The 21326-nt window shown below is 41.0% G+C and overlaps 2 protein-coding genes and 2 non-coding genes across 4 annotated transcripts; 1 reads left to right on the top strand and 3 right to left on the bottom strand.

The window, feature by feature from the left end:
• Positions 1-686: 686 nt before the first annotated feature.
• Positions 687-4466, bottom strand: EEF1B2 (eukaryotic translation elongation factor 1 beta 2). The gene is made up of 6 exons (XM_002187060.7): positions 4108-4466; positions 3817-3939; positions 2632-2755; positions 2183-2249; positions 1402-1527; positions 687-895 (listed from the first exon to the last, which is right to left on the bottom strand). Exons 1-6 carry the CDS (start codon positions 4185-4187, stop codon positions 741-743), a joined length of 675 nt encoding a protein of 224 aa, XP_002187096.4. The 5' UTR covers positions 4188-4466; the 3' UTR covers positions 687-740.
• Positions 1756-1889, bottom strand: LOC115496092 (small nucleolar RNA SNORA41). Its single transcript, XR_003961494.3, has one exon. It is a non-coding gene; the product is annotated as a small nucleolar RNA SNORA41 (small nucleolar RNA).
• On the bottom strand, positions 2326-2405 carry LOC115496089 (small nucleolar RNA SNORD51). The gene has a single exon (XR_003961491.3). It is a non-coding gene; the product is annotated as a small nucleolar RNA SNORD51 (small nucleolar RNA).
• A 114-nt stretch (positions 4467-4580) lies between the features above and the next one.
• NDUFS1 (NADH:ubiquinone oxidoreductase core subunit S1) lies at positions 4581-19515 on the top strand. Its single transcript, XM_030277647.4, has 19 exons — positions 4581-4842; positions 5279-5346; positions 5580-5671; positions 7070-7177; positions 8202-8278; positions 8370-8451; positions 8550-8680; positions 9381-9566; positions 11174-11308; positions 11694-11808; positions 12797-12942; positions 13425-13553; positions 14552-14681; positions 15154-15314; positions 16857-17011; positions 17589-17764; positions 18485-18619; positions 18816-18888; positions 19169-19515. Exons 2-19 carry the CDS (start codon positions 5283-5285, stop codon positions 19258-19260), a joined length of 2187 nt encoding a protein of 728 aa, XP_030133507.3. The 5' UTR covers positions 4581-4842; positions 5279-5282; the 3' UTR covers positions 19261-19515.
• The last annotated feature ends 1811 nt before the right edge of the window (positions 19516-21326 follow it).

The following is a 21326-nucleotide window of genomic DNA, read 5'->3' as shown; positions in this document are numbered from 1 at the left end:
TAGAAGCCAATCTGGAGCCGAGTAAACAGCCCAGACTGCTGTTACTTTCACTACTTTTATATCCCGTATTGTGTTTGCATTTACGCGGGGGTCAGACAGACCCCGCAGCGGCAGCCCCCGGCTCCTGCCCCGCTCCTGGGGCACCGCTGGGCTCGCAGCGCCCCCCGGCGGCACCGCCCGCGCCCCAACATTTCCTGCTTAATTAAAACATGACACTCGACGTAATTTCATTGCAAATGTCTCCAAGCCTCAAGAGAAAAAAAAAAAAAATGTTCCAAGTCATAGAACAGGTGAGACAGTATCAGGGTAGTCTCAGGCCTTATCTCCACAGCACTGCAAGTCACTTCGAACTTAGTTTCGTCTCCATCAACGAAGGCCATGCTGTATTTGGTTAATCACCACCCTTACTAAACAAAAGGAATTCATACTGTTTACCCACTAAAACATGCACTTTGACTGAGCCCTGCTCCTTTCCCTTAGAACCATGCCTCCCTCAAGAGGAATCCCAGACACTTCCAAGGAAGCAATTTCCTCCACAGATGGAGGAAAGCATTTCAGTATTTTAAAGCCGTGGTAATGTTAACTCTGAAGTGATGCTCTGCACATACTCCTGGGTACTAAATTCGGTTTCAGCTTCTGCTTTACCCATTAAGAAAACCTTATATTTGTGAGCTAAGATTCTGAAACAAGCAGACACTGCACATTTTTTGCAACAACATTTATTCTAGGTATATCAGGACTTAAATCTTATTGAAAGCAGCTACATCCATTGATTGTACATAGTCTTCAAAAGCTGTTATTCTCTCTTCCAGCATATCTGTTCCAACTTTATCATCTTCAACAACACACTGGATCTGAAGCTTTTTGATACCATAGCCAACAGGTACTAGCTTGGCTGCAAAACAAAAAGAAAGCATTTAGTACTCCTTTATTGGTGGAATCTCTGAAAAAACACAGACCTAAGAGTGAGCTGACCAAAGCAATTTTCAGGATATATGAAACAGCCTTTGGTCCACATTATGGACCATCTAATTAAGAACCCAGCATTCATGACAACTGATTGAAAAAGTTTCCTTCCGTGGACCTCCACCCCTTCCCCAAACCAGTGATGCGGGTGCATAAAGGTGTTTGCTGCATCAGGAATTGTACAGGGAGATGCAGGAGAGCAGAGCTTAAGTCCTGTAGCTTTTAAAATCTGTATTTGAATCTTAACGAGGCCACTGAACTAATACACCTTTTCAGACCATGCAAAGACACTGAAGTACTGCAGTATTGCAGTTCCCCTGTTACAGCTACCTACATTTCATAGATCAGCAGTGTCCACAAGTCCCACTACTCAGTCCTATCCCACAAACCTGCACTCTCCTCCCCCACCCTGCTCTGAAATTTCCCCATACTTACAAGATCCCCAGACCAAGCCATCTGCTTGAATGCTTCGAACACACTCCTCTAGTTTGGCCATGTCTGTCTCATCATCCCAAGGTTTCACATCAAGCAAGATTGATGACTTTGCAACAACAGCTGGTTCTAGGGGAAGAAAATCACCATGAAAAGATAGGTATCCTCCAAAAACTCATGAATACACTTCCAAACTGGTTTTACGAGAGCAACTTATCCAATTTCACGAGCAAGAACCTGCTCACATTGCTGTGACAGGCCTCTGGTACCAAGGTACGTTTCTGAAGTACTGCAGCTGTGTACATCCCATCTTACAATATGCAGATACGTTATGTATACACAGATTTGAGCAGATGACAGTGTTTGTTACATAGGAAGTCCTTCTCAGAACATCTGAAAAGGAGCCTAATGCTGTGTAACAGTTTATTTTCCACAGATGGAATACTGCAACTGCTACAGTTCTGAACAGTTCCAGACCAGTAGCTGTGGAGTAACTTGTGTACTGCAGCACTTTCACTAAAATTTTGAAGAAAATCCTTGTAGAAAGCCCAGTCTCTGGAAAGAACAAGCAGGAGTGTATGAACCAGAACAAAAAGCATGTTAACATTCCTATTTGCATTGGGGAGGCTGAGCTCACTGGCAATTCAAGTGAACCTAATCAGTCCTGTCTCATTCCAGTCAAGCTGATCTATTATTACAGTTAATTAGTCTTTCTAGCCATCCTGTTCAAATGCATGAAAATTAATTCAAGCGTAGAAGATTGGAAAGTTCTCAGCACACATACTTTTGGACTTCTTTGATTCATACTGGGCCAGACGCTCTTCCCTCAGTTTCTTTGCTTCTTCACTTTCCTGAAAGACAAATTTGCAGTTACAGAAAAAAGCACCAAAACTCCACATCTCCAAAGCACTACACCAAACTGACTGGCATTTACTCAGATAAAAACAAATCATCACACTTGTCAGCCGAAAGATGGTGATTTTTTGTTTTACTCATCATATAACCAGCCAAAGTTAGACAGTTCATCCCATTCCAGCACCTTATTTTCTAACTTTTGAGTTTTTACCTTCCAAGCTTTCCTATTCTGCAAATATAGCTACATTTGAGTATTGCAAGTAGGATCTATTATCAAGGTTGGAAACATAAGTAACTTCAACTAGGTCAAGGGAAAATCTGCATACCTGATTTAATTTCTAAAAAGTAACAGGAATAATACAAAAACATCACAAGTACCTCCTCATCATCAGATCCAAAAAGGTCAATGTCATCATCATCTTTGCTATCTGTGGCTGCACCTGTTGTGTCCTCAACATCAGCAGGACCGTATTTTCCCAAAGCCTTCTTTACTCCTGGCAAGCTGAAAGAAAAATGCAGGTATCAGGACCCTCCTCAAACATCAGTACAATCACTGCCAGCTTATCAACGCCCCTACAAATCTATTTATAATGAAAAACTTGTGCTAAAAAGAGTAAAAATCCAGTTTTGCTACTTGAAATCAGAACCTCGTGAAAGCCAGCCCCAACACTCCTGACATGCCAGCTGAGTAATCTGTGAATATGGGATTTGCTGTAGCTCAGAGCTGGTATGATCCTGCCCAACTAAGTACACGGATAAGAAAAGCTTTCTTATTGGAATCCTCTATCTGTACTACATTCTGTCTAGGAGGAATTACCAACTTCATGTACGTGCTTCCCTAGAACTACTTTCACTTGTTTAAAACTTAGTAAGTCACTGAAAACACATTACTGCATGGTAACTGCTATTTTCCTATGTTTTAGTGCCCTAAACCCTTCCTCTCAACAGGACAAAAAAGTCTAACTTCCTTAATTTACTTTCTCTTGCTGCTCATATGGCCCTGTTATCTTAGAATAAGTTCACAGTTGTATTGCTCGTGTGAACAGCTGTTACTAAAACCATAAAATTCGCTTTTGATTTCAGGAACCCTAAGCAGTTTCCAGATACTTTGTGAAACCACTTCAGAATCTCAGTCTCCCTTAGCATTACCAAAGCTTCAGAAACTGACTAGAGACTGAGCCACCCATTTTTGGTAGTTTCCTCTGAAGAGGACTGAGGCCCAGAAGAAGCAGCGTTGCAACACTGACCCTACCTATGCTGTACCTTTTCAGAGAGGCCTGCAGTCTCCACTGATCTCAATACAGCACCTTTCATGAACACGTAAAACCACTAAAAGAGAAATGAGATATTACTTCCTTTCATATGTACTTTTCTTTCCATGTCCTTCAGTACTGCAAATCATTAATTTTGTCCTCCGTACTGACAGAAGACGTCTGCCCTGTTTCCGGCACAAAATGCCACGTGGTGCCACTGGAAACCAGTTTTGCTCAAACTGGAAGAAACAAACGCAACAATGTGTAGGCGAGTTCGGGGAGATATTACAGCTTCGGAGTTTTACTATACCTTGCCTTTTGCTTTTCATACGACTTAATATGGTTGTACCACCGGAGAGCATGGCACAAGTCTGCAGGCGGCGGGGTGGCGATCGCTTCGAAGACGGCTATGTCAGCCTGCGAAGGGACGTACCTGCGGAGAGCAAACCGAGTTATCTGCCTTGCTCGAGACACGCAAGAACACGCGGAGCAGCGACGGTCGCCGGGCCGACTCAGGGCCCTCCCGCGTCCCCACCGCTCGTCTCCGCCAGGCCCGACTCACGTTCTCCGCGCCCAGCATCCTCCCCCCGCAGCCTCTCACCCCTCGATGTAGCTCTTGTCGGCCAGGAAGTCATTGAGGACGCGGAGGCCCGCGGCGGACTTCAGGTCGCCGAAGCCCATGGCGGCGGCGCGCGGCCCACACGCTGCGCTGCCCCGACCGCCACTGCCGCGGGAAAGGGCCACGCCGCGCCTGCGCCGGCCTTATATAGTGCTGGGAATCCCTCCGCGGCACTGCACGCGGTGTGTCCCTCCGCGAGAGCGAGCCGCGAGGTAGCTCCTCAGGGGTTGACTGCCACAGCGCAGGGCGGGCAGCGGGCGGGACACCAGAGGTGCGGGAAAGCGTCGAAGTAATAGAAGGGGGGCTGACTATAAGCGCTAGGAAGGTTTGGGGCGTTACACGGACTTTGTAGCACTGTACTGTCGCCACACCCCGCCCTGCTGGCAAAGCGGAAGTTGCCGGAGTTGAGCGAAGAAAGAGGCGGAAAGGGACGGAAACTGCCGAGGGAAGGGCGGCGCGCGTGACGATGGCCGAAAAGGCTGTGGGCTGGCGGCGGAACTGACGCATGTCATCGTTCCCCTAGAGCCCGCCGGAAATACCCGAAGTGGTTCGCTCCGGAGGTTGCCGAGCGCGGGCTGCCCCGTACGGAGATTGCCGAAGGAGGCTCCGGAGACAGCCGAAGCAGGCTGAGGTCGCGGCGGAAAGGCCCGAGGCCGCTGCCGCAGAGGCCGAGGCGGAGCGCAGCCGTCCCGCGGCGCCGCCGCCGTCCCGCCTCAGGTAACGGCGCTGCCGCCGCTCCGGGCGCCGCCGCCGCCGCTCCCGGTGCCCTCGGCGGGCCGGGCGGCGGGCTGGGGGCTGCCCGGCGGCGGCGGCGCCTCCAAGGTGACCCCGCCGGGTAGCGCTGCCGCCCGCCGTGCCCTCGGCCCGGGGACGGCGGCACCGGGCCCGCCGCAGCCGAACCGCGCTGGCAGCGGGGCTGGGGCTCCGCTGCGGGCGGAGGGGCCGCTCAGAGACGTTCCTATGTGTGATGTATAGATTGGTAGAGATCATATGTTGCGTTTGAGGGAGGTAACTCAGCGCCCCATAAGTGTACATATAGGTGTGCGTCCGTGCTCCTTTGCGGCTGGTGTAGGAGTTCTTACTCTACCTGTTTTAAACTTGCCAGCAAACATTTGAACTGATAACAACAGTGCTCTTTTCTCTCTTACCAAAGCACCATGCTTCGACTGCTTGCTGTCCCCAGGACCTTAGCTGGGGTCACCCAGTCCTCCAGAGTATGTGGTAAGTGTCTGTGGTTTACATCTGGGTCTCTGGGGATAAATGTATGTGCAGTTCATTTACCGGAGGGCACATATGCGTACTTGCTTTGCAGGCTAAAGGATTCTGTGTTGCACTCTTGGTAGAATTGGGATTCTATCAGCACTCTATAAGGAAAATCAGGAGTAGGGGGTCTGGTGGTTTCCATCTAGCAGTAAGTGAAAGTTGTTTTTGTTTTCTTTTTCTGTGTCCTTCAGGGCGTACAACTGCAACAGCAGCCAGCAACCAGATAGAGGTGTTTGTGGATGGCCATCCTGTATTGGTGAACCCTGGAACCACAGTCCTGCAGGTGTGGGAAATGACATTCTCAATTCTCTGGGACTTCCCATCTCACTTCTTGGCAGCATGTTCTGTTCCATTCAGCAAAAAGCCACCTGCCTTTACATCTTGCAATTCTTTAGGGGTGTTTTAACTCACTGTGATGCAATTTCATGTGACAGACATCCCTGGGGGAATTCAGTGTTTGAAAAAGAAAAATATGCCATGGTTGCTTAAAAGAAGATGCATGCAGCATCAATCCCAGCTGCAAAACTATTTAATGCAGTAACAGACTTCAATAAATTCTCATTGAACTTGACCTTGTAGTCTTTCAGAATCTGTACATTTTGTATCTTATTACAGTGTATCTTGGGTAAATGAGGGATTGTCTCCTTTCAGTTATTGGTTGTTAGGATTCAGAGTGCTCATGCTTAGCTGCTTTTATTATTGTTGGTGTGGAAAGAAAGGGAACCTGGATCTTCCAGCCTGTACAGAGCATTGTTACTTTCCAGGATAAAGTTTCAAGTAAAGATTTTTTTTAAGAAGTCATTAAATGAAGATGTGATATAATGAGTTAGAGCATTAAAATATGCAGTTTATTTCTAAATATAGCCCTTGTTCTTTGGATACAAGTTACTAATTTATTTAGGCATTAGAATGTCCCCAGCAGGAACCTAGTGCAAATTTTTCTTAAATGTTATTTTTTTAAATTTGCTTTTAAGTTTAGATAACATGGTTCTTTTTGGTAGAAATTGTCAGACAAGCTAGACCTTGTTAAAGTTTTTTTACTAAATTCGGTAGTATTTCTTCTGGCAGGCATAGCTATAATGCTGTAGCATAGATCCCATTAGCTGTGGGGGTTTTATGCAGAGAAGGCTGTCTTCAGTTGGTCTCTGGAAATCTGTTGGTTCTGTCCTCCAGTCTCTATTTCTGTCATGTTGTCTTTGAGTTTGGGCTCTGCTGAAGTTTAAGATTGACTCTGCTGGAGTACCTTTATACAGAGGATCTGTGTTGTTGGATTATCAGAAATCATTCTGCTCATGGTGCTCTTTTTACATTTTTCAGTTTTTATTGTGATGCACTTTTCTGTAAAGAGTCTGTTTTTTAAAAAAGTTATTTGTATTATTAGTGCCCTGTTGCAGAGAATTCTCTCTATTATTGGAGGAAAGAATCAAAGAGAGGTCAGTTTTCATTTCCTCAATCACTTATAAAGGTTAGAAAAACTATATTTGTAATTGATATCCTGACTTTTTTTTTGCTTTGTCACAATTTTTTATTTATGGTCACTTCTTAAGATGAAAGGTCAAGTGCCTTCTATTCTTGAGCATTGACAGTGTTACTCTTTGAAAAGCTGCATGGTGTTTTCTGAGGTGAAACTGAAAAGTCTAATTAAGATTTAATTTTCTTCCATTTCTTATTTTTTTTATAGGCCTGTGAAAAGGCTGGAGTTCAGATACCTCGTTTTTGTTACCATGACCGTCTCTCTATTGCTGGAAACTGTAGGATGTGTCTTGTGGAAATTGAGAAAGCTCCAAAGGTATTGTTTGTGTTTCACAGGAATTGCAATATGGAATATGCAGTATAGAATTCAATAGGAGTTTTTTGCTGTGCTTGGGCCTAGTTTAAATCTTTTAAGTAATTGTTATTATTCTCTTGGACATGGGCATTTGATAGCTGTGTGTTTGCTGTTAGATGCATTTTATGCTTTGTAGTTCAAGCTTCAGCCACACACGTTCAGCTGATACTACATAGATAATGCACTTCAGATACTGTATGAATTTAGCTATAGGATTAGTAACTGCAGGTTCATTGTAAGTAAAGATTGCAGTTAGGTAGTTAGTAGTTTATATGTTAATGCATTGGTATCTGTTGTGAAATAGTTGATTTCAGGAGTGAACACTGTCTTCAGCAGTACTAAGAAATCTGTGCACATTCTTTTAGGGTTCAGTCTTGGATTACACATTTATACTCACACATAAAAATTTTTAGCTCACCCCAACTTCTATTCCATACTTTGAGCTTTGTGTCTCTGGATATGTTGAGTTATCACTAAAGGTGGAAGTCATGATGTGATTGAAAAGTAAAAGGGATTTGTTTACAGAGCAGGAGTTTTTGTTACTCTTGCAGTAATCTTGAGAAGAATTTTATTCCAAGACTTTATACAGGCTTTGTGCAAATAAGTGTCTTGTAAACGATTCATACTCTGAATTCCAGTTCTAGAGGTTTTGTAGATGTCTGCTGAAACTGTTTGATTTGCCTTGTCTCTATTACAACTGAGATTCTTAATGCTGTAACTACACAAATTGAGACTGGAAATTGTAGAATTTTAAACTGTGAATAAATCATAACTAATTTAACCTTTTTATATAGCAGATTATTAATGAATATGGCTTCTAGTGACGTTATCAGTTAGACTCTTTTTGATTTCTTTGCAGACCTCTTTATTTCTATTTATTTATAACAGATACCTATGTTAGAATTGGGGGGGAGGAGGTGTGGGTTTGTGCCCATGCTGAGAAGAAAAATATTTGTTTCATGCTTGCTTTTTATTGTGATTGCAGCCAGTTGCTGCTTGTGCCATGCCAGTCATGAAGGGCTGGAATATACTGACAAACTCTGAGAAGTCCAGGAAAGCAAGGTATCTTTCTTTAGCCTCCTTTGGCTGATTAGGTGTACTATCTGCTAAGTGGTGTTAAGTTGACATTAATTTAATTCTCTGAACCTAACAGAGAGGGTGTAATGGAGTTTCTTCTGGCAAATCACCCATTGGACTGTCCTATCTGTGATCAGGGTGGAGAATGTGATCTACAGGTACAAAATCCAATTAAATTATGTAGACTTCTGTATAATGCTGTTGTCTTAGGTGAAATTGTGCTTTCCAGCAGCCTGTGTTCTATTGTCTGTTATAGGACCAGTCAATGATGTTTGGCAGTGATAGGAGCAGATTTAGAGAGAGCAAACGTGCTGTGGAGGACAAGAACATTGGCCCCTTAGTCAAAACCATCATGACTCGGTGTATACAGTGCACTCGATGCATCAGGTAAAGCCCTTTACTTTGAGCAGAGTACTAAGCAGGCATATTTGTGTCAGTTTGTAACTAGTGAAAGAAACCCCGTGGGGGGTAGTCAGTTTTTTAAAAAGTTATTTTCTGATTGTACTTAAAAATTTTATTTCTGTTAGTGACTGATAGCTGGTTTCCTGGAGCTACCAGACAGGAAATAGAGAAAGATGGCCAATGCATGAAAGTGAAATCAGAGTTCTGCAGGGCAGAACTGGTCCCATGGTGTTGGTGCCAGAATGGATATGTGACTTCCTCAGCCGCAGTTGTAAGATTTATTTATTTTTGATAGCCTCTGGTAGCTATATTTACTCTGTTCTGTAGCCCTGAGATGCTCTACTGGCCAACTTGAGCCAGATGAAAAAGAATACAATGTACCCAACTAGTTCTAGAAAGAACTTGTTACTTAGGACTGACCTTAGACTCGGTTAGTGTAATACAGTGAGGGTTGAACTGCTGTTTTATGATATACCTCCCCCTAGTTTTTGTAGCCCTTTCTGAATGAAATTTTGCAGATGGTCTGTAGGTGGTGGTGCTGACTAATGCACCTAAACAATTGTTTTCTTCTTTCAGGTGTATGAAATAATGTTTTATCTTAAGAAAATGAGATGAGGGCTGAAAAACGTTCTGTGTTGCTGTTGTGCATGCCAGATGTGTTTCTCCTTCTTTGTGCACCTCCCAGGTTTGCTAGTGAGGTTGCAGGGGTAGATGACTTGGGAACAACCGGAAGAGGAAATGATATGCAAGTTGGTACTTACGTTGAGAAAATGTTTATGTCTGAGCTGTCAGGAAATATTATTGACATCTGTCCCGTTGGTGCTCTTACCTCCAAGCCATATGCCTTTACTGCACGCCCATGGGAGACAAGGTAGGTGTCTTAACTCCTACTGAAGACACAGCTTTCTCTGTTTGTTGTACAATTTATCTTATGATATGTCCATCTGTGATACCAAGGGTTTTGTCTGGTTTTCATTTTCTGCGTTTTTGTTGTAGACTGAAACTAACACGAATTTTGTTACTTACAGCTTATTTAAAAAAAGGAAGAATGTTATAGTTTGTAGACTGTTCTTCCCTTATTTTTACCCTAAAATGTTTTGGACTTGTAGGTTGTGCTGATTGCTTAGTAAAAGATGCATATAAAGGAAAATGCAAATTCATTGACTCACTAATTGTTGAGGATATTCTTTAAAATATCTTGTGAAACTAAGCTGTTCAGCCTCAGAGCAGATATCTGTGTGATTTTCTTAAGTAGTTGTTTAACCCTAAACAAGACCTGAAACACATTCAGGAGACAGAATCGCAGAACTTAAGGATTGGAGCGGATCTTGAGATCATCTAGTCACAACCACCCTGCCATGGGCAGGGATGCCTCTCGCTAGATCAGGTTGCTCAAGACTTTATCCAGCCTGGCCTCGAACATAATAGTTTGCCCACCCCAGCGATCCTGGAAGTGCCCAGGAGCTGGTGTAAGTAGTCTGGAGGAGCAGAGGCAGCTGGAGGAAGTCTCCTCGCAGAGCGGCGCTCCGGGCGGTGGGGGGTGTAATTGCCGAGCGTGTCCGCGGGAGGGCGCCCGCAGCGCGGAGCGGCAGCGGTCCCGGGCGCAGGCCCCGCGTCAGTCGCCGCCAGAAACCTCGTCCTGTCATAAACCAGGGGCACGCTGTGACTGAACCGCATCCTTAACCCACCTTCCAGAGATGGTAAACAGCAAACAAGGAACGCATCCAGACAGCAAGGTGCTGCATAACACTGCTCTGAGAACGAGTGCGGCAACTCCGAGACCAGTACCTGTTAAACTAATACAATGAGAGCTTACAGCGAATTTGTTTTCACATGCTCTGGTCAGATCTGTTGTTACATCAACTCCTTGTGCCCCACACTGGATGCTTTAAAAGACTGTTGTGATTTAACTCAGTAAGCAGCTAAATACCACATAGACAGTTGCTCATTTCAGGCCCCCATGTGGCATAGGAGAGAAAATTGGGGGGGGCGAAATGTAAAATTTGTGGGCTGAAATAAAGACAGTTTAATAGGATAAAAAGAAAATTACAATAATGTTAAAAGAATTAGAATGTACAAAGCAAGTGATGCAGACTGCAATTGCCCAGCCAGTCCCTGGGCAGCAGCCCCCAGCCAGCTTTCCCCTCATTCACATGCTGAGCTTGCTGCTGCGTGGTGCAGAACATCCCTTTGGCCCATTGGGGTCAGCTATCCTGCCTCTGTCCCCCCAGCTTCTTGTGCCCCCAGCCTCCTTGCTGGTGGGACTGGGTGAGAAGCTGAAAAGTCCTTGGTGTGGTGTAAATGTTGCTTAGCAACATCTAGAATATCCCTGTGTTATCACACTATTCTCACCCTAAATCCAAAATACATCTCTATACTAGTTACTAGGAAGAAAATTGTCTCTATTCAGGCCAAGAATAAGACACTAGTTGCCTATATTTGAAAGACTGCAAGTGGTTTATTTGTTCTTCTAAACAGGAAGGTAGAGTCTATTGATGTTCTTGATGCAGTTGGAAGCAACATTGTAGTGAGCACGAGAACTGGAGAAGTGATGAGAATTTTGCCAAGGCTCCATGAAGATATCAATGAGGAATGGATATCTGACAAAACCAGGTGTGTGGATGTGCTTGTACCCACATGTGTTTATGCATGCATTAAAGGCACAGTTTGGAGAACCAGAAATGTGCACACTAGCATTGGCTTCAGTATTCAGCTGTTAGTATTGTAAAGCTACAGTGAAGAAGAATAATTGTAAAATAGGTTTTGTAATTCTATAATTGAAGTCGCTGAGTTTTCTAATGTTTTGATTTTTGTAACATTTTTTCACGGTAACTTTTATTTCTGTTACTGATCGTTTTCTGAGAAGGAAAAGTTAAACTTTCAGGGGAAATACATCTTGGTTTTCTCTTTTCTAAAAGCCTACAATTAGAAAACTCACAGAATTATTCACAATTATCTTTGTCTTTGCTCTTTAATGATATTTTTGGTGTTCACTTAGGTTTGCTTATGATGGTCTGAAGCGTCAGAGACTTACTCAGCCAATGATCAAAAATGAGAAAGGAGTATTTGTTTATGCCTCATGGGAGGATGTATTACCTCGTGTTGCTGGTGTGGTAAGAACAATTTTCAATATAAGTAGTCTAAAATTAATTTCTAAAACTGGATGCATTACAAATATCAATATAAAATTACTTATATTAAATAGGATTTTTTTTCTTTAGGTTTAGAGGGGAATATTTGACTTCTAATCCATTGTGTTTCGACTTAAATTTCTTATTTTGACTGATATTTCCTGTTTCATGGATTGGACCTTTTAAAGAACTTTTTCTTATCATGAATTCATTTGGAGCAATAGAAGAGAAATTACTTTTATTTAAATAGGAAAGTAAACTGTTTCTTCAGAAATTTAGGAGGAAGCAATTTTCCCAAGTACTCTGACCTATCTGGAGACATCTTTAAATTTATTTAAACTGTGCTATCACCACTTTTGCCATCAAAGACATTAAGTCTGTATTACTTATATCTGAATTGTGCTTTCCTCAGTGCTTTCTCTGTGTGGTGATTGATTCTGCAGCTCAAATGAAGTGCTGCATGACTGCTCTGGATTTTGATTAAAATTTTTATGTGGGTGAAGTAGAATTGAATAACTGTAATTGAACTTTCCTCAAGGATGTTTTTTGCCCATGGTACAGTAGCAGGGTTTGTTACAAAAGCTATTTCTTCTCAGATAATACCTTTAAGTTTACCAGAGCTTGTGTTACGGAAGTTTGCATTCTATCTACACTGTGGCTTCATTAAAATAAAAGCATTCACCAACCTTCCTCCCTCACCACACCAAATGAAAATTAGCTATATCTGAGTGATAACTCAAGTGGGAGAGACCTGCCTAGAATACAGAGAGCTCTTCTGTGCTTATCATGAGTTCTGAAGGAGTTTGAGCTGCTGCCTGGCAGGAATCAGACATCATTGGTTGGTTTGTGCTGCTCCAGGCCAGCGGTAGCACTGCTGGCTTTGGCACACCCTAATATAACAAATATTTACAAGGGCTTAATGAGGATTTATTTCAGTGGTTTCTTTTGTTTATGCCTCCTTTCTTTCCAGCTCCAGTCAGTGGAAGGTAAGGACATAGCAGCAGTTGTAGGAGGGCTGGTGGATGCAGAAGCACTAATAGCTCTGAAAGACCTACTGAATAGAATGAATTGTGATACACTCTGCACTGAAGAGATCTTTCCTACTGCTGGAGCTGGGTAAGAGGATAGGCAATGTCTGTCTATAATTAGTATGGTAATAAACTTTACAGGCTGCAGATCATCTCATGACAATATTCTAAAATTAGCAGAAATAACAATTGCTGATGCATTAGCAGGATTTATTTAAATTTACAGTCCTCACATATATAGAGGGTATTTATGGATTGTGAGTTGATTTATAGTCTCTACTATGGCAAGGGTTGTACACTTACCCCATGTTGTACTGAGTGTAGGCTGCTGCAGTTTAACAGTCAGTCATTGAAAGCCAGTTACACTCTGTTGTGAGCTGGATAACTTAGTCTGTTTGAGGTGTGAAAACTTTAGTACAGTTATAATTAGTAATTTGGATTGAGGAATCGCTTCTTTGTCTTTCTTTTCCTGAGATGAAAAAGTATTTTGAGTATTTATAATCTTCACCATAGCTTCATTCCTTCCCTCAACTGAATTCTTATCCTCTTTCTTCCATCTTTTGGTTATAGCACGGATTTACGCTCTAACTACCTGCTGAATACCAAGATTGCTGGGGTGGAGGAGGCAGATGTCCTCCTTCTGGTTGGCACCAATCCACGCTTTGAGGCGCCGCTTTTTAATGCTAGAATTCGAAAGAGGTTCGTATTCCTTGGTGGTGAGTAAGCACGTGAATCCATCTGGATTTGATACAGTGCTCGGTCGGAGCTGCAGGCAGTAACTTGAGAGCATTCATTCAGATGGGATCATTGGATTTAGTTCACCTTTTAGTAAAGGGAATGGTGATTTATGTGTGGAAAAAGGGTAGTACCCTGTAGTGTAGAGCTAGTTCATTCTCACTTTGACATTTTACATTAAGTTCATCTACTGAGACATTTATTCCTTTGTTACATTACACAGACACCTCAGATTTTCTGTTTTATAGAAGTCTGTTAAAGCATATTCCTTAAAGATTTATTTCCAGCATCAGTTTATTGCTTTTTGTACTGTAACAAATCAGATGTGCTGAGTTTAGAAGCTGTCATTCCAGTTTAACATTTCCTTTGCCAAGTAGTGTGGCTTTCCCGAACTTTTGAACATAGCCAATTCAATTTTAATAAGATATGTCAGTAGAAGATAAATGAGGTCTATAAAAGCCCTATCCTTCTTAATGCTGGGATCTTTGAAAATACATGATTTTAAACAGAAATGGCATTGAAATTTTGAAAGGATGAAATGCAGTGAGATTTTTGAATGTGTATTTTCATATATTTTTATGTCTGTGCCATGAGAAGCTGCAAAAAAGAAAAATTTCTAACCAGCTAATTTTTTCTGTGTTTATCTAAGAAATAAGTGGATTTCTAAAACTGATTTGGCAGAAGCTTGAGGGGAGGAGGGAATTGAGTTATGAACTTGTCACATAAGGTGTGTTGCTGTACTGTTTTTGGAATATATGTAGAGAAATAATCCTTCTTAAAAAGCTAGAGGTTTGTTTAACAGCCAGAATAAAGCTAAACTACATCTTACCAAAACAGTGAATACCATTTAAATGCCTTTGCAATGCTATTTTAAGTTACTGCTGAAGTTATAAGGAGTGGCTTTGGTTGGGTAAAACTCTGTATTTCATTAATTTTTAAAAAAATGTTTGTTGTATTTTCAGCTGGCTTCATAATGACTTGCAAGTGGCCCTTGTTGGTTCTCCTGTGAATTTGACCTACAGATATGAACATCTGGGAGAGTCCCCACAAATACTTCAGGACATTGCTTCTGGCAAACATGCCTTCTCCAAGGTACACAGAACTTAAGAGTGTGACTGTTAAATTCCACAGGTATTGAGTAATAATCTGAATTTCCCAGAGACAGATTTGAAGAAAAGTACCATCTTGTAGCTGGGGTTGCTTTTAATCAAATGCGGATATGAAGTAATGATTAGTGTGCACCAAATATGTATAAACTGTGTAATATATTCAGGTGTGTAAAACTTTGCAGTGCAGGAAACTCCTGGGATATTTCTTGGCTGTTCCAGGTGCTGCTGTTCCCACTTAAATGTGTTGTTATTGAGCATATAGCGGTGTACTGACAAGTTAGTTTCCTGCTTACAGCAGGTTTTCTTGGCTTTATCTCTAAATGAAACAATTACTATTTCGAAACCATAGGTTTACATGGAAGACTTATGGACAAATTTGGTGATTTATTACATTATCTGTCCCAAGAATTGTCTTTGTAGCTGTGGAATGAATTTCTGATTGTTGGCTTGCACAGGTCCTTGACAGTGCCAAAAAGCCAATGGTGGTGGTGGGCAGTGCAGCCCTGCAGCGCGGTGACGGAGCTGCCATCCATGCTGCTGTTTCCACCATTGCACAGAATGCCAGGGCCAGGAGTGGTGCTGGTGCTGATTGGAAAGTCATGAACATCCTACACAGGTTTGCTTAAAAACTTTTTTGGGAGCAGCTTGCTTGCACATTGGGCTAAACAGGTTACCACAATGTATGTGTATAGATTGCTTCGTGTACACATAAACAGCTTATTGCGTTAAAACCCATAGGGAATATAAAAACCAGAAATACAAGCTAGCAAAAACTTCTTTATAAAAATGAGTTCCTTGATCTGGCTCTCCATGAGTTTTTATTAATTTATGATATTCAAATGTAGAATTTAAGGTTTTGATTTAGACACAGAATACAAGAGGGCTTAATAACATCTACCATATTAGGATGCAGAGCAGACCAGTGTCACTTGCTAAATGAGTGCATTTTATCTAGAAGAAGAAAAACAAAATGGTAAGAGTATTTAAATAATATGGTTTCTTTGTTTGGGTTTTTTTAATATTCTTTTTACTGTGCAGCTTTTCAACTGAGTAGTTAATAGAAATGCTTCATAGATTTCCATTTGAGAGCTTTTAATCTTAGCTATTCAGTTTGTCAGGATATTACTCTTTTTAAAGACAAGCTTCTTTCTGAATAGTCCTTCACCACTCCCTTTCTAAAATTCTGACTGTCAAGTTGACCATCTCTTTAAAGGAAAATTATTTCACCAAATGTAATGGCTCTCATTTCTGGAGACTCAAAAAATTTCTTCTGCCAAAAGCAGCCTCATTGATGTAAAAATAGTATAGTTAGAGCAGGGCTTGGGCCTCTGAAGGAAACTCGAATAGAACATTCTGCTGCTGAAACTGAAATATTTAGTACCAAAATAATGATGAGTTAAAGAATACTCATGATACAAGTGTGGTTTGGCAGTCTTTCATATTGACTTCCACACTTCTGGTGCACCATCCGTTCAACTTTAAGTGTAAAAAGCAGTCTAACTTATTGAAACCTCCATGTCTGACTGTGTCAGACAAAATGAGTTATATTGGAAGATCTGTACTCTAGAGAAAATCTTTTTTCTTTTAAATAAGACTGGTACCTGATTATGGAGGATTTTGCAAAACTGTTGCTTTGGAAAAGGAAGACTGCCAGAAAATTGAATCATTACTTCATTCTTTTAAAAGTATTTTTATGTGTGAATAAATGAATAGAGATGAAATAGCGGCCTTAATTCTTTGATGATTTTGAGTAGCTGATGGCCCCAGTCTTTCATCTTCCACATGAGTGCCCTAAATTAAAGGCCTGATGAGTTCCATTCATAGCTGAAATGTCATCTGGAGCATCAGGCTTCACCAGTGAGCTGCCTGCCACTAGGTCCCGACTTTCAATATCTGCCTTTATCTTTGCTATCCCATCTTAAATTGGTGAGATTCCCTGTGGAAACTTTAAATGATGTCAGGTTGTCAAAATGCAAAATTAAGTCGATACTCTTGTCAAAAATTTCAGCTGCCTTTGAGCTTCATGTTTGTGTTGTTACTATTAGGAACCTCTTACATTCCTTCAAAACATGTAGTCAGAAAATGAAGTTAGGTCTGTTCTGATGGGAGAGGGAGAATTATGAAATTACTTAAAGTCATGATGTATTTGTTCCTATAGGGTTGCAAGCCAAGTCGCTGCTTTGGACCTGGGTTTCAAACCAGGAGTGGAGGCAATCAGGAAAAGTGCTCCCAAAGTATTGTATCTCTTGGGAGCAGATTCTGGTTGTATAACACGTGAAGACTTGCCAGAGTACTGTTTTATCATCTATCAAGGTAATTAGTAGATGTAAATTAAGAAATGTTGTAAGTTAATAGTTTGAGAAAAAGCATAAACAGTGGCATAAAACCCTTTGAGGAATTTTAGCCTTTGTTTTCTAACAGGAAGAGGAACTTCTAACACATAACTGAGATACTGGTTACCTTTTTCTTAGGTAAAGATGGGAAACTGTTGATGAGTAATAAGGGAATATAAACCACTATAGGGCTTCTGAAACATAGCTTCAAACCTGGCAGACAAAACAGCATTAGTTTCCAGCTGTTCTATCATACCAAAACATGATCTTATGTTAATCTAAGAATCCTTGTTCCAAGAACCTCCCAAATCTGAGTGACTATAGAGACTAAAGTAACATTTATTCCTTCTTGTAGTCCATTCATTCTCCTTAGAGTATTAGCCAAATAAGACCTCAAAGCAGCCAGCCTCATGGGCTTAAGATTACTGGCTAAGCAAAATTTACAAGATCCGTTTTTTCTGGGAACACAGAAATTCTGTCTTAGTAAAGCATTTCTATTTATTTTGACTTACTTCTTTCTCGTGGTTGTGCACTGTTTCCTCTTTCCATGTATTCAGGGCATCATGGGGATGTGGGAGCTCCCATGGCTGATATTATTCTCCCAGGAGCAGCATATACAGAGAAAGCAGCCACATATGTGAATACCGAAGGTCGGGCCCAGCAGACAAGAGTAGCAGTAACACCTCCTGGGATGGCAAGGGAAGACTGGAAAATTATTAGAGCTGTCTCTGAGGTACTATTGCTGTTATAAGTTGCTTCTAATAAAAGTATACTGAGAGGTGAGGTTCCTTTTTGTAAACATTTTCCAATGCAAAAAAAAGGTAGATTTTTCAGGAACATACATAGTTTTAAGAAGTAATGTTCTGTTTTGAATCCTAGGTTAAATCTGTGACTTAAATCACATTGTTTCCCTTTTGAAGATAGTTCTAATGTTGCAGCTGCTGTATGCTCTTGGAATGCATAATGGTGAAGCTTTGCAAATTTTGCAGGTCTTTGTGAAATGCTTTAGGGGAAGCTGGTGGGAGCATGCAGTTTATTCCTTTTATAAAGAAAACAGCATAGACTCTGAGACCAGGATCTGATATCATTAGATGAGGTCAAAGATGTGCTCACTACGCAGAGGGAACAAGATGCATTGATAATTGCATCAACTTTTATCTCATTTGGTAGTAAGGAAAATGCAGGTATGGAAGGAGACAATACTTCCTTTTGTTTTTATCCTTTGTATAGCAAACAGGACAGCCTGGTTTTTAACATGGGGAAGTGTTGGCTATCAGAGGTCCAACTGATCAGAACACTGACTTTGCTTCAGTTTGTGCATTCTAACTGCCTGTGTTTTCAGGAGTGTAGACTTTTCCTCATTTTACTTTAGAGATGTTAATGGATTAGTAATCTAAACCACTCTGAGTTAAATCCCTAGACTTGATGGCATTTCTTTCTGTGAATCTGTCAGTTGGCTGGTTTGACCTTGCCTTACGAGAACCTCGATCAAATACGGAAGCGTTTAGAAGAAGTATCACCCAATCTGGTTCGATATGATGATGTGGAAGAAGCGAACTACTTCATCCAGGCAAATGAATTGGCAAAGGTCAGCAAAACTGAAGCATCTTGGCATGATTTAGTGCTGTTATATAGCATAATGCCTTTTTGAAAAATCTTTATATGTAATACCAGAAGCAGTTTTTGGCCCACACTGAATGCACTGAATGCAGAATTTACTGAACAAATGCTTTGGTAACAAGCTCCTATCATACAAGTGACTTTCTTTTCCTTTCTTACCACAGTTAGCAAAGCAGCAGCTTCTTGCTGATCCTCTTGTTCCACCTCAGCTCACAATAAAAGACTTCTATATGACAGGTATGTATAGTGTGGTCTTTCCATTCTGAAATCAGAACATTTTACTTAGCTTTACAGTAAGGTTCTTATGATTTGTTTAAAGCTTTCCACTAAGATACATAGGATTTGAGTATTTTGAAGAAACAAAAGTTTTCAGTAAAATTACTTGCAATTTGTATAAAGCACAGACTGTTATTTTCAACTAAGTGATTTTATTTATCTTCTTTGTATTCAGTCTTGTACTAAATTTATTTTGTATTGTGTCTGTGCACTGACATGTTTGGATTTTTTTGTTTTACAGATTCCATCAGTAGAGCCTCCCAGACAATGGCTAAGTGTGTGAAAGCTGTTGTTGAAGGTGCCCATGCTGTAGAAGAGCCATCCATCTGCTAGAGACTAATCAGACTTCCACCACCTTCTTCTAGGTTTTTGTTGCAGTTAACTGCTGTGACTGATGCATTTTTTTTCAAAATCTATTTGACAGGCTGTTGTATTTTTTTTCTTCATTCACATTTTCATCGCTTCAAATAGCCCCATCATACTATAGGACTGTTGTTGTGTCTGAGGAAACATGCAGCACTCAACTTACTGTACCCTGAGGCAGGGTACATGATGATTGTATACAAATAAATTATAAATACCACCCCATTACCTGCGTAATTCATGTAGCTCTTGCTTCTTCCATGAAAAGAATTCAGTAAGCAACTCAGACTCAGTAAATCTGGATTTTCTAGGAAGGGGTTTACATGGCAAAAATACTAGATTGTCACTTCCTTCCAGAGTATCCAGGTATCTTAATATTACACCCTGGTCAGAATGTGACTGCTGTTTTTATAATGTACTTTTAAAGCAAGTTGTCCCTCATACCTAGGTTATGTCAATGTTCAGACCTATCTCTATTCTGGACACTTGTATGTTTCTTCATTTTGTTTTAGTTGAGACTACTCTTGGAGGAAATACAAATCATTTTGATGTTGTAGAAAAAAAAAAAAAAAAGCAGCCTTCACACAACTTCCTCATACTGAAGTGCTTTAAAAATTAGCAGAAAGACTAAAGGCCTTTATACCAGTTCAAATACAGAAAAAAAAAAAGAATAGTTTCTCTGTGCATTGATCTTTATATAGCAAAGTAGGGGAAGGGGTTGTGTGTGGTATTTTTTAGTTGGGTGGTTGGGTGTTTTTTATACTTTAGAATAACTTCAGAACAGTGACTGTCTCCTCTGTGTTATGATGGTTAATGTAAATTTGGAAGAAGGATAACTTCCTTTCCAACTGGCTACAAAAGTTCAGTGTAATTTTTCCAGGAACTGTGAATTTGGGAACAGTATCATAAAGCCATCATTTCCAACTCTATTATTAAAAACAAAAAGTGTTAATTTTGCATGAGGAAAAGCTACCCTTTTCAGTGTAGAATAATACTAAGTGCATGGGGATGCTGCTGTAGAAGTCTTAGTTTTACAAAATTCCTTTTTTCTTCCATGCTTAAAATTTTTCAGTAACAAACACATAACTTCTTAAAACATTGTTTTCCTTTTGCCCAGGAAGAAGACTCTTCTGGTTATCCTGGTATATCACAGTGTCCTCACATGAGTTAAGTGTTCAATATTGGACATGGTTTTGTTCAGTCTACCATCTCCAGTTACCAGCAGGGACAGGGTCAGTTCTCATGGTGGTTACAGAAAAGGGTAACTGTTCATTTAATTGATATCCTGTGCATGTTAGCGAGGCAGAGAGGGAGACTGCAGTCTGGTGTTAATATGGCAGTTCACAGGACCAAGTACAGCATGAAACCTTCCTCCTGTCCTTGTGGAATGTTACTTCTTAAGCAGGAGCAGGGGTTTATTGGCACACAGCAAAACAGAATGTGTATGACATATGCCAAAAATAGGATGAAAGGGTGTAGCTGAATCCTGTATTCAGAAAAACATTTGGTTCTCAGGCTCCTGAGATGAAAACCTTTTCTTCACCCCCCACTCCTATCTTGTACAGAGAAGAGTAACTTCAGCTGTACAAGAAGTCAGTTATCACTTCAGAATTTAAAGCTTTCGATTTTTTTTCCTTAAATGTTGTAGCATTACTCTGGGGGCTCTGGCATGCTTTTTGGTTTTTTTTGACAGCTCTATGTCCTTCAATTAGTATGTATAATAGATTCTTGTTTCTGTTCAAAAACTGTCCAGCCTTTATCAAGAAGGGGAAGAAGTACATGTGGTGCTCTCTGTCCTGTTTCTACTCTCTTTCCCACCTAACTAGTCAAGTACAGAGTTTTTCAGCCAAACTTGGTAATAGCAACAAGGCTCTTTATAAATTTGACTGTTGGAAACTAGATAGGAAAGAGAAATCTAAATTAGCATTCTTAGTCACTGAGTTTAGATTGTAGCCCACCCCTTATCTCTTCTCTTTGCTCTGGTGGCTGGACAGTTGGTGCACATGAGGACTTTTACCCAGCTAGTGACAAAAGCA

This window comes from Taeniopygia guttata, chromosome 7, assembly GCF_048771995.1.
Source record: "Taeniopygia guttata chromosome 7, bTaeGut7.mat, whole genome shotgun sequence".
Taxonomy (NCBI): domain Eukaryota; kingdom Metazoa; phylum Chordata; class Aves; order Passeriformes; family Estrildidae; genus Taeniopygia; species Taeniopygia guttata.
This window is presented reverse-complemented; position numbering and strand designations above follow the sequence as displayed.